The 13723-nt window shown below is 37.2% G+C and overlaps 1 protein-coding gene across 3 annotated transcripts in view; it reads left to right on the top strand.

Moving 5' to 3' along the window:
• The first annotated feature begins 1471 nt into the window (after positions 1 to 1471).
• LOC114464874 (protein phosphatase 1 regulatory subunit 12A) overlaps positions 1472 to 13723 on the top strand; it is a 31687-nt gene continuing 19435 nt past the window's right edge. For all 3 annotated transcript variants that reach the window (XM_028449509.1, XM_028449510.1, XM_028449508.1), the window contains exons 1-3: positions 1472 to 1747; positions 11480 to 11610; positions 13089 to 13207. In XM_028449509.1, the coding sequence (XP_028305310.1) occupies positions 1472 to 1747; positions 11480 to 11610; positions 13089 to 13207 (526 nt within the window). The remainder of the gene's footprint in view (positions 1748 to 11479; positions 11611 to 13088; positions 13208 to 13723) is intronic.

Genomic DNA, 13723 nt, shown 5'->3' with positions numbered 1-13723 from the left:
CAATAGGGAGAAATGTGTGTGGGCTCATTCTCTTTGGTTTAGGGTTAGGATTAGCATTAAAAGACTTGAAATTAATTAAATTAAATTCTTTTTTTCACAAATCCTACCCTTTGCTCCGTTAAAATACGGGCTCTGCACTCTGTAATAGTGTATTTATTCAGTTAGCCTTTGGTACATTTTAAACTGGAAAGCACTCATAGAGAGCACAGACCTAAGCCAAGAAATGTTAGTATATAATAATATTATAATCATATGCAGAAAATATAATAATAAATAAATAAAGTGTTAGTCTTCCATACTCAAGTAAAAGTATTGAAGTTGCTCCCTTACTTGAATAAAAGTTAGAAATAAATAAAAGTACATGATACTAAATGTACTTAAGTAAAAAAAAAACTAGTTAAATCTGTTACCTTTGAATACCTGGATAATGTATCACTCATAGATCAGATTTGTAAATAAATTAATAATAATGAGAAAAAAGGTCTGTTTGCATGTAAAAAAAAATAAAAGAAATAATAATAATGAATTATATAATGTCAAAAAAAATAAACTGACAAATGTTTCTGAGTACCTCCTAAGAGTTATTCAAGAACCCCTAGGGCAGAGGTCTGCAACCTGCGGCTCTGGAGCCACATGTGGCTCTTTGACTATTTTGCAATGGCTCCCAGTAGCTTAAAATATGAAAATAATGAATTGTTATTTTTTCACAAAGGGCATTGATGATTATTGACATTCACTTCAAATAGAATTCTGATAAAACAATTTGTTAACCTAAAAATAAATCACATTGTGCAATAACTCTGCCACCTTCCTACTTCATCTCCTACAACCTCTACACCTGTGGCTAATCTAAGTTTTAAATCCCTGGTAAGATAACTAAACTAACAAAAAATTTATTCTGGAAGAAAATAAAGACATTTTTTTGTGTGTGGGTAAAGATTAATTTAATTGCCAACATGCTGCCTTAATATGCATGCTTGATATGTTGCAAAAAAATTTAGCATTTAGCATGTGTTGACCGACATGATCATGTGTTATCAAATTAAAATTATTTTTGGTACACGTACCCTAGTTTGGAAACAACTGTATTTAGGCTATAATGTACTTGCTGCACTTTATATGATGTGAACTGCCATGACAGTACATTTCCCCAAAGGGATCAATAAGGCTATCTATCTATCTATCTATCTATCTATCTATCTATCTATCTATCAATCTATCATGTACAGAACACAACAATGAGGTGATCGCTCCTCCTCCGCTGTATGAAATTTCCGAGTACTCGTGAACGCAGCGCAGAATTGCCACTCAGTCACTGAACTTTGATGCGGCGTTCACGGCCCCTGCTTGTGTCCGGCCACCAGGAGGCGCAGCCTGGGTGAGACTCAGTCCAAACACCACTGTCCTCTTCTCGGCTCCTCTGCTCAGCCTCGTACCATGAGCTTAAACCGTCCGGGACAGACCAGGGAAGATGGCGGCCACTGACCATTCCCGGTCCGAAGCTGCCAAACAGCGACGGCAGGACCAGCTGCAGCGATGGCTGGGCTCCGACACGGACCGGACCGGGGCGGAGAGCCGAGACAGCCCGCTGGGGTCCGGGACTCGGAGGGCCAGAGTGCGGTTCGCTCAGGGAGCCGTGTTCATGGCCGCCTGTTCCGCCGGAGACCGGGACGAGGTGTCGGCTCTGCTCCGGCAGGGAGCGGACATCAACCACGCCAACATAGACGGACTAACCGCCCTGCACCAGGTTAGAACTAGTCTGAGTTTAGATCACTTTTAAACTCGGGTTTAACTAGTCTGTTCCAGGGCTTACGGCTGTGTTGATCCGTTAATGAGGCATTAGCGGATCCAACTGCCATAACAACTAAATAACATCCAAAGAACATCTAAAGAACAACTAAAGAACATCTCCAAGTTGTTTACTCAGAACAATCAACACGTTCTTCACTTGTTGCCATTTTTCTCCACCCGATTTATTGATTTTACCCCAGGGTTCAAACCCTGTTAAATGCAGGAGTCCAATGGACCAACATAGATTTATTGGGGAAAAAGTGGACCAGTGTTTCTCGAATGGGGGTACGTGTACCCCTAGGGGTACGCGATGGCACTACAAAGGGGCACTTGAGAGAGTGTGTGTAAAAGTAACAAATAAAGTGTCAGTTTAAATAATATTTTTTAAAAAACTATATAAATAAATCATTCAGGAGCCACTAACCCCATGCGGGGTATTCTGGAGTTTAAATGGGATAGCCTGAAATTTTTTTTAATTTTTTTAATGAAAACAACACACAATCTTAAACTGTTTCACTTTGTGAAATATAAATCAATTTAAACTAAAATGTATTTTAAAAACAAAATCGGAGCTCAAAAACATGATCAAAAACTAATTCTAGAAAAATATGTCTTGGGGTCGCCAGAAATTCTTTATATCAAAATAGGATCAAGATCCAAAAAAGGTTGAGAACCACTGCACTAAATACTGTTTATTTCCACTTATTTACAAAATGACATTCTTTATCATGTGTTATCACTCATTCATTCTATCATTATGATCTAAGCAAATTGTTGTAATTGGAAAACCGGGCGACTTGGATTAAGAAATAAGAAAAAGGGGTACCTGAGTCAAAAAAGTTTGAGAACCACTGAACTAGACCATGGTAAACTACTAGGCCTGTGTGATGTGCACCATAACTCATATCTCAATATTTTGTCTCAAAATGGTGATATACAATATTAATCTCAATATTTTTAACTCAAAGTCTGACCAGAAAGACAATTCCAGGTTAAATTTACGGATGAAAAATACCACACAGACACATTTATTAACAAACCGCTGCACAATATGTTCCACTTTTGGCTTTTCTCCTCGATGGGACAGCATGTGTGAGTGAGTTCTGTAGTGTGTCTTGTTTAGGGTTAGGTCTGGGTTAGAACGCATTCAGGAATCCATCTAAGTAAGTAAGTAATTAAGTGAATTTTATTTCTATAGCAGTTTTCACAGATAAAATCACAAAGTGCTGCACAGGCAAAAATGAAACCAAAACAACAGCAGTAACAGATCATTTAAAACAGCAGTAGGAACATCATAAAAAGATAATACAAATTAAAAGTAATTTAACTAAAAGCCTTTTTGAAAAGCGCCGTCTTCTAACTGCTTTTCATGTTGTTTTGAGAAGTAACGAAAGCTGCAACTCCTAAAACAAGTATTTTAATACAAAATAAACGATAAAATATACTGTATATCTCAGAAATATGGAGAAATTGTAAAGGACACTGTTTGATTGTTCTGTATGGATAATATTAGATCCTTGTATGATGTGATTTGTACTGAGTGATTGTATAAATTAAAGCCAAAAAAAAAAAAAGATATGTCTCGATACAGTCCACTAATATATATGTACAGTATGTGGGGAAAAAAAAAACTAAAATCCTGGATTTGAATCTTATCCTAGATTTTTGGATTTAAAAGCAATCAAATAGGGATGGGACGATACACTGAGTTCTCAAGACAATATATACCATACTGGGCTCGAGATAACGATACTATATTTTTTTGAATGGAAAAAAGACAAAAAAAATGTGCAATTGGAAAAATAACTGCTTTTATTTTACTTTAAATCTGAACATAATTACTGTGGATAAATATGACCTTTTCAACTCAATAGGAGCAAAAACAATGAAATGAAAACAATCATTACAATGTGCACGTACATTTTCATGCACTAATGAGGCGTGTGCAATAAATACACATTCTGTACACAAATAGTGTGTTCTAAATTCACGCACCAATTTAAAAATGTCTATAACTTTTAAAATTTCAGAGCCAAATTATGCATTTAAAAAAAAAAGTGTTATTCTTAAATGAACAAAGTTTCCAAATCCATTTTAAAGAGTTATTTATATTAAACATGTATTTACTATTGAGCATTTTAGCACGATTATCTGTTGAATTTCCAATGATTTTAACAGTTGTGGCGCTCTGATGACTGATAGCCCCGCCCCCTCACCCTGTACCCTCATCATAGGCTGAAGATCAATGGCATAAAAAGCAGTTTTCTATGCCGGGCTACCGGACTGAAAACACCACTCACTTTGTTGCTGTTGTTGATTTTTTGTTGTGTACACGAGTTGAAATCACTACTCCTCTGTTATTGCTGAACGGATTGGGCTGACATTTGGTAGGTATAATCTATGGATGTGTACGCATCGACACTTGGATCCTGTTTTTCGATTTAGGGTCCAGGCGGCCCCAAGGGGCCCCAAAAGAAGAAAAAAAAATGAAAGTCGATTTCTCATTTATTTGCGAGTCAAATATTACAACGTTTGGTGGTACGAATCATTGGCACATACCAATATATAAATGGGGCCCATTACCCCGTACGTGTCACAAGGGCGCTGGGTGCCCCCAGGAGCCCCCAGGTGCCCCATTTTTCAAATGACTACTCCTCCGTTAGTTCTCGTTAGATCGGAATGCAGTTTGGTATGAATACTCTATAAATGAATATTATGAGACTCTCGCTGCCCTTTTTTGTAATTTCCAAATTTATGGGAACATAGTCGTGTGATATATCGTTTCAAAGGTAATTCAACGAAGATTACGATTATGCCTCGCACAATTCAATTAGGGGCCCTTTTTTAATAATTTCCATTAAACTTGTTTTCTTATTTATTATTTGTGAGTCAATTATTGCAACAGTTGGTGGTACCAATATATGATACCAATATATGAATGGGGCCTGTTACTCTGTATGTGCCATGGGGGTGCCAGGGGGCCCCCGGGAGCCCCATTTTTCAAATTACTACTCCTCTATTAATGCTCGTTGAATCGGGCTGTAATTGCACATGGATATTCTATGAGCGGATGTCAACAGCCTCTTTCCCTCCTCCTTTTCTGGTCATTTCTAAATTTATCGGAACATAGTCGTGTGATGTATCGTTTCAAAGGCAATTCAACGTCGATTAAGATTTTACGTCACACAATTTCATTTGTTTTACTGAATTTCATTTCACTGAATTCTTGGGAACGTGGTACGTGCTATTCGATGTGGGCCCGGCCGTAGTTCAGCAGTACTTGTTCACATTGATTTACCAACAGTATTAATAGATTAGTCTGTTCACCTACTGATCCACAGAGACTGAATAAGACACAAACCTTGTATTTAAATGTTTCGTAATTCATATTGACACCTTGTCATATTACGTTTTTTTACACCAGCGGGTTACCTAAATTTTGCTTCTATCAAAATCTGAGTTAATGAAATCATCTTATTTAGCCACAGTGTAATTATTTGTGTGTTTTTTTTTATGTCTGCCATTGATAATAATGTTTGCTGAGCTCTATTGATGATGGCTTTTAGAGATTAGCATTTACGTTCCTCCCGCAGGCTCTGATTGGTGAAACTAAGCTAAACTATAACACATCAGCTGTGTTGAGATTTTCTGTCCCAGTTTAGTCAAGCTGGAGCTCTGGCTTTCTTTCAGGATATGTTGAGTGTCTTGGATTCGGGCCCAGGCTGACCTAATATATTATTCTTTGGTTGTATCATAAAAATAGTACGGGCAATTGTTTTTTTCTGACATGTATTTCATCTGTAACTTTGAATTACTCTCATATAAAGACAATGACATTGTTGATTATAGAGATAACTGCACAAGCTAGGCTCGCTGTATTTCAAGTACACGATTGAGTTTGACTTTTGTGGAAACAAAATAAATACTAATAAAAAGAAAACCACAATTAAACAAAAGTGTATGTCAAAAATGAAAATGTTTAAAATAAGGAGTAAGTTAGAATGAAAAGCTATATATAAGTTGAACTGACATGGATTATTCTGCATGCTCCTTTTTATTTATTTATATGTCATATAAAGATGTATGAGAGCAGCATTAAGCAGCTAATGAACGGTCCCCGGAAACATTTCCTCATGAAAAAAACATTCTTTGCCTGACAGTGACGGTCAATATCCATCCTCAACAGTGGATTCCGTTCTCAGTGGTCGATTCTATGATTCCGTTTACGTGGAAATTACAGGGCCCTACTGTAGCTATTTTAAGATGATCAAATGGTAGATCATTCCATCTGACATCACATCAGTGTTTTTGCCTCAGATCCATGTTCTAGAAACACATCCGACTACTGACACGATTCTGTCAGAAACTACAAAAAATCCTTTACACAAGCCAAATGTACAATACATGATATACAGTATTAATGCATTAATCAACACTGTCACAGTACACAGGACAATCCCTGGAATGGTATATTTTATTTTTAGCTATTTCCGTGTGGTATTGGGGCCAGATGTTTCATAAAGACTGAAGGGGTGGGGGGCAACGGACCCCGTTCAGGTTGATTTGTTTCTGCATTTTCAGTGATCGTGAAAATTGGAGGCCTTATATATTATGTCTATACTTACGTGTGTATGTATTGTCAATAGTGTTTTCTGTAGAGTTTTGATACTGGTTGGGCCTCCAGTCGTCCCTCATTCCCGACCATTCTCCCACATCGTTTGTCAGCTGGAAACCAGTAAAATAGGACCCCAGAGCCTCTTTTCTGCCTATTTGTGCAGGCGTACGCTACACAGTCCTATGTTTCCAGAAGAAGTCATTCTCACAAGATATGTGTGTAAATAAGATTTCAGTTTGTCCACTAGAAACGCATCGTCCAGCATGGCTGTCATGGGGAAAGTCTATTGACCACTTTATTGCACTTCTATTAAAGAACTTACTTACAAAAACTGCTACCGTACAATGACTCCTTTAGCATCTGATGCTACAGTCCTTTCCTCCTTGATGGCTATATCCAACTTTTTCTCTCACTTTAATGCCAGGTGCTTTATTAATGTCGTTGTCTCCACTGTTAAGGAGGCATCTACCAGTTTGCTCCTCACTTTATTTATTGGAAAAATGATCAGGTGTATACCTTGTATACCTTGTTTAAAACAGACTCATGAAGTGACTTAAAAACAGTCTTTTTAAAACTGTTTACTTAAAAAGTAAATGGAAAAATGTCTCCATGCACCTTAAACAATTGGATCCCATAGCACTATTGCAGGGGTCACCAACACGGTACCCGTGGGCCCCAGGTAGCCTTCATGGACCATGTGAGGGGCCCTCAGGAGCTCTGGTCACCAATGAGCTCCATCTAAAATCTGATTTACTTTCCAGGATTCTATCTCACAAAGATCAATACATAAAGTTTTAGGTATTTTAGTATCAGTGAAATTTATCATCTTTATCATTTTTTTTCACTGAAACATCTGGTGTATGGTGGGTAGTATGTTATATTTATGATATATATGAAATATGTGTTTATAAAAGGCAAGGTGGATTTTTGTAAAATATGACTTACTTGTTACATTTAACAACTGTTACATGTTGTATATTTAGATAAAAGTTCCTTCATAGTCGCTCGTAAAATAGGAACATGATAATTTTCTATGAAATGTAATGGAAATGAAACAAATGCATAAATTAGGAGAAATAAAATGTTGCATGTTGAAACTTAACCATTTCCTACCTTTTTAAGCTACTGCTAGCCTTCCTTATAATCTTAGCCTCTAGTTAAAGTGAACAGTATCTATGAAGTAGGTGACAGTTTCAGAAAAGTTGGTGACCCCTGCTCTATGGGTACATGCACCCTTTGTTGGAAATCCCTGTTTTATTGGGTAAGTGCTAGGGGGGCACCGATCCGATATTGATATCAGATATCGGTCCGATATCAGCCAGAAAACGATTATCGGATTTTATTGGACTGCATCTAAAATCTCTGATATATATTATATTATATTATATTTATTCAATTGTAGAATACTGGTCACCAAAAGAAATTCCTCGTGTGTATTCATTCACCCCTGGCCAATAAAGTTGATTCTGATATTATGTTGAAGGTTAAAATGTATGTAACCAATTGGTTAATAATAAATGGGTCAGTTTTTCTCAAACCTACTGTTGCTGACTATTGTTCTCTGTTTGAGTGACATCACTTGATCAAGCCTTTGCTAACATTCCACACTACAAAATAAGTAATAAAAGTATGTATGATTCGTGCTGATATCGCATCGTATCAATATCGGTATCGGCCAATACTCAAGGTGGCAATATTGGGATCGTATCGGAAGTGAAGAAGTGCTATTGGAACATAACTAGTAAATACAAGCCTGTGTTTTTTTCTGGCCACTTATGTTTCCCGGTTACAAGTTTCCCATTTTTATTTGTAGGTTGTAACTTAACGATCACAGAGGTTCAACCAAAGCACTGGAAATGTATGAGAACTTACCATAAAGGTATATTATTTTTTGTAGTTTTTACACTATGTAAAATACCCCCTATTGGTCAGAGTTTTACACAGGTTTGGGCATCGCTTGGATACAAAGAAGCTGATATGAATAAATCCGACACTGTCTACCAGTCTAAGAAACCCGTATGTTTCCACATTTGTACTTTGAGTTTAGAAAGCATGTCATTTATGATCTGAAGCTACTCCTAACTAGTGTATGCCCTAGCCGGGGGTTTCTCCCTCCTTCACAATACTAAAGTTCAGTCTGGACATCATCACTGTCAGAGGAGCTCTGTGATACAGCGCTTCCTCCACTTTTATGACACAGGCACTCATAAACACAGTGTCAGTGGATGAAACAGGGATATTTAGGAGTTGAGTAAAAAATGTGCGATGCTTCAACCCCACAATGACGTTAGGTTTCCCCTCGTGTCCAGCCATGAGCGTTGGTTTCTCCACCTGCAAACACAAGTCTAATGCCCTGTTGGTTGATCACCCAGTGTGGTCAACAACATCCATCCATCCATCCATCCTTCCCCTCTGTTACTCATTGGTTGCCTAGTAACCTGATTTAAATATAGGCCTACACTCTTAAAACTTTCCATCCTTTTCATCCAAAGCCTTTCTGTCCTCTTAGCTCCGCCCCCTCACTCTCTCTCTTTCTTCTATTGGTTATTTTCCCATTGGGAGACTTCAGGGATTGCAGATGAAGAAATGGAAAACATTCCTCAAACAGCACGAGCTGCTGTTGCCACAATGAGTCACTTGATGACCCCAGTGAAGGAGTCTCTGGGAGGGTGTGTGTGTACCCTTATGGTGCACTCGGGGTGTAAGAAGTGCCCTCTGTCCATTCATTCAGCCTCCAGAGGCTGTTAGGGGCTTTAAGGGGCCTTGGCTGCTGCTGCTCCCTTAACCAGTCACCAGCCTCCTCCTCATCATGTCCACATTTTGCTTTTGTCCATAATCTGCTGCTGCCTCACTAAATAAATATCAAATTATGAAGGAACCTGTGATTAGATGATTTAGCCTAAAAGCAGAGCCTCTTAAATGGCTAAATAGCATCTGGACAAAGGACCAAAGCACACTCTTGGTATAATGTGAATAGAATAGAATAGATATACTTTATTGTCATATATTTAGAGCGAAATACCAATATCGAGATTCAAGATATATCAAGTTTTTTATGTTGGCGATATAGAAAATGACAGTATCACCTATATCAAGATATATCTATTGTTTTGATTCATGCAATCACACATTACAAATCACATCATACAAGTATTTACTATTATTCATAGAGTACAGTCAAACACTTACATTGTTTCCATATTTCTGAGGTATATATTTTATAGCTTATTTTGTATTAAAATACACGTTTTAGGAGTTTCTGCTCTGGTCACTTTTCAGAACAGCTTGAAAAGCTCAGTTAGATGGATTACTAAGTACTCCCTAACCCAGACCTTCATCTAAACAAGTCACACTACAGAACTCACTCACACGTGCTGCCTCTTTGAGGAGAAAACACCAAAAGTAGAACATATTGTGCAGCTGTTTGTTAATAAATGTACCGGTGTGATATTTTACATTAGCAAATTTAACCCAGAATTATCTTTCTGGTCAGACTTTGAGTTAAAAATATCAAGATTTATATCATATATATCACCATTTTGAGAAAGATTTCGAGATATGAGTTTTGTTCCATATCGCCCAGCTCTACTATATGCACAAAATGTGTTTTCTGAATTTTGTACTTGTAAAAGTGAATTCTGTAATTATTGATATTGCGATATATTGCAACGTATATCATTTTGTTTTGTCTTGGCATATATCGTATCATGAATCATATCGTAGTATTAGGTCTCGTTTTAGTAAATGTATTTATTCCTTCTAAAAATTGCATAAATCTTTACAAAAAATAATAGGAGTTCTGTTTGTTTGTTTAAATGAAGTGTTATGAAGGCGTGACCTTTATCTGTAATTGTCCTCATGAGACTTGACGATGATGCTCGCCAGACCCTGGCTAAAAAGAAGCTGCTAAATGCATTCAATGTTTCACTACGGCAACAAAATCACTGCTTTGGAAAGCACTCAGCAGCTTTTAGCTAACGCACTTAGCCCCGAGTACACACAGTAGTCATTGTTATGGCTCCACTGTTTTAAAATGAGCCTAATAGACTTTTCTGCAGTTCACACATTAACTCACGCTGAGTGACACTGACACACAGCATGTGTTTGGTGATGGGTAGGAGTAGAGCTGCACAATAATGGCCAAAATGATGATCATGAATCACGATTATTAATCATGAATATTATTCCCTGCCACAAAGTGTGGAAGGGGGATATAGGTTTGACCTCCGTCCGTCCGTGCGTCTGTCCGTCCGAATTAAAGGGAACAGCTTTTCTTAGAAACCGTGTAAGATAGAATAACCAAATTCGGTGTGTGGCTTCAGGGTATCAATACCTTGATGGAGTTTGAAAATGATAAGCGCGCAATAGTTTTTTCCTTAGTTATTGTCCTCGTGCTGTTCTTTACTCTGTTCGAGGTATCTTCAAAGGGGACAGCTTTACGATAGTTAGTATTTTTATATTCTGATGTGATAATATTTTCTTATGTATACATCTAAGTTAGATTTAGGACATTTAGGAAAAGGTTGGGAGTTAAAATGAGAACCAATCTGGCGGGAATGTTGATGACTGTCTTCTTGTTCATCCTGTTTGGGAAAACATAGATTTTATTTAACTAGTTTTTAGCATTAAACAAGAATAATGATAAATAGTCAAATTTACCCAATAATTTAAAATGTACAATGAGCAAACAACATGAATATACTGTTACAGACTCAGAGGGAAACTCCTCTAAAACAATTACAGCGCATAAAGAAAATAAAAAACTTGTAAAAAAAAAAAACAGCGCTCTAGGTCGGTCACTCGACCCGAAGCTGCAGAGCCGCAGAAGCGTTGCTCGGTTGTTGTTAAGGTATCTTAATAAAGCTGCGATCATGTGTTCGCCCCCTGGTGGTTGGCTGACTACTGTGGTTGAGAGAGTAGATATGCTGCAGAGCTGCATTTTAAATGTCAAAATAGCCAACGATCAGGTTAATTTATTCGTGGAGGCCAAAAATCGTAATCACGATTAAAATTCTAATAATTGTGTGGCCCTAGGTAGGAGATACACTTATGTGTCCATGTGTCCCCCTGCAGGCGTGTATCGATGAGAACGCTGAGATGGTTCAGTTCCTGGTGGAGAGTGGCAGCGACGTCAACAGGGGAGACAACGAAGGCTGGACTCCTCTGCACGCTGCAGCTTCCTGTGGCTTCATCCAAATCACTAAGTGAGTCTGCTCAACATCAGCAACATTTTTACCATCGGTGCTGATAGCGTTCCCACCTCGCAGATTATTCTCCAGGATTCCTGTGGATCCTTAAAAAGTCTTAAAAGGCATTAAATTCATGAATCTAAAAATAAGGCCTTAATTGTCATTAAAATGTCTTAAATCAATGCTTCAAAATTCTAACACATAAGAATGATTTTATGATTGTACTTTGTCTCACATTTTAAAATAAATGTTAACATTTGTTTTTTGAATTTTTTTAAAAAAGATATATAAACAATGAAAATTGCCTGTCCAACAAAGATTTTTCTTAATGTTTTATTTGTTTTTTGTTTCTTCTTAATAGATTTCTGGCTATTTTTGTAGTCATCTTATGTTTTTGATTTTTTAGTCTGTTTTATGTGTATTTTTGTGTGTTTACTTTGGGGACCACCAGTTGCACATCTGCACTCGTCACGAGAAAAAAATGTAACCTTACCATATGTCATTGATGTGACGTCTTTTCCCCCCAAATATGTTTACTGTGAAGTTGGTCTTGAATTTGATTTCAAATGTAAAATAAAAAGCCTTAAAAAGTCTTGAATTTAATTTGACTAAAGCTGTAGGAACCCTGCTGTAGACCACGTATCAAACTCATGGCCCAGGGGCCAAATCCAGCCCTTTTAGAGAAAACATGAATCATTGTGTAAATGAAACACATGAGGGCCGTCATTTTTAATGTTAAGCTATTGAAAAAACTCAAAATTCTTAAAAAATCCTTCAATTGTTCTCAAATTATTCTACATTATTTCTCTTAATTAAATAAAAATTGGTCACAAAATCGAGGTAATTTAAAGTATAGACCCTGTTGTGACTGATATCTGTCACTTATTGCCTGGATATTTTCAGTTTCTTACATATTTTGTATTCTATGCACAAGTAGAAGTGTAAACTAGGGCACAGTAATGTTTTCTGGGGGCCAAATGGCCCTTTAGACCCTCCAATTTGGCCCACAGGAGAAAGTAAAATATAAACACAAATTATTGTATATATTTCCAAATAATTAAGTTGTGGATATCTCAGCCCTTCTCAGTACACTAATTCTATGAAACTCCACAATATTTGGGGGTTGGCATTTTTCCCATGCTTTTATCACATGACTGCAGTCATTTTAAATCTCATAATTTCGCAAAATTAAATAATAATTAGTCACAAAATAAATTAACTTTATAAGAGAAAATCTTGCAGGGACTCACATCTGTCACTTATTGCTTGGTTATCATTGGCACCTTACATACTTTATGTATCATTTATTCGTCCAAGTGCAACACTTGGAGAATTTTTTAATTGAAATTGCTCATTTTCCCACCTAAAATCTATGGCCCACTAGAGATCAAACTGCTCCGTATTTTGGCCCCTGAGCTAAAATGACTTTGACACCCCTGTTGTAGACCTTAGTGCTGTATTTATGTAGACTTTTCTCGTATGTTTTTTTCAAGGTATTTGATAGAACATGGCGCTCGTGTTGGTGCGGTGAACAGTGAAGGAGAACTTCCACTGGACGTGGCCACAGAAGACGCCATGGAACGGCTGCTCAAAGCCGAGATCAAGAAACAAGGTCAGAGCTTCACCTGCAACTGTATCTGTTGCTCATTTTGCTTTTTAATGACTGATACACGCTCAGATATCTGACGCATTGTATAATGTTTAATAACATTGTAAGGACTTGATGGTAGGGCTGCACCATTATGGCAAAAATTATCATCAGGATTATTTTTGATCAATATTGTAATCACGATTATAATCACAACTAGAATATTTGCATTTCCTGAAGAAAATGCAAGTGAAGATGCAGGTGCTGGCCCGCGTCGCATTGCATTAGTCTGGTGTTAGCATTCGCCTAACATTAGCACTAACCTAGCATTAGCATTCATCTAGCTATAGCAATAATCTAGCAGTAGCTTAGTGAAAGCAATTAGGGTGAAAAAGGTAGAAATGGGTTGAAAAAAATGAAATGGTTTGAAAAATTTTAACATTGTTAAGACTTGATGGTAGGGCTGCACCATTATGGTAAAATGATAATCACAATTATGTTGATCAATATTGTAATCACGATTATAATCACAATTACAGT

Source organism: Gouania willdenowi, chromosome 6, assembly GCF_900634775.1.
Source record: "Gouania willdenowi chromosome 6, fGouWil2.1, whole genome shotgun sequence".
NCBI classification, from domain to species: Eukaryota; Metazoa; Chordata; class Actinopteri; order Blenniiformes; family Gobiesocidae; genus Gouania; species Gouania willdenowi.
This window is presented reverse-complemented; position numbering and strand designations above follow the sequence as displayed.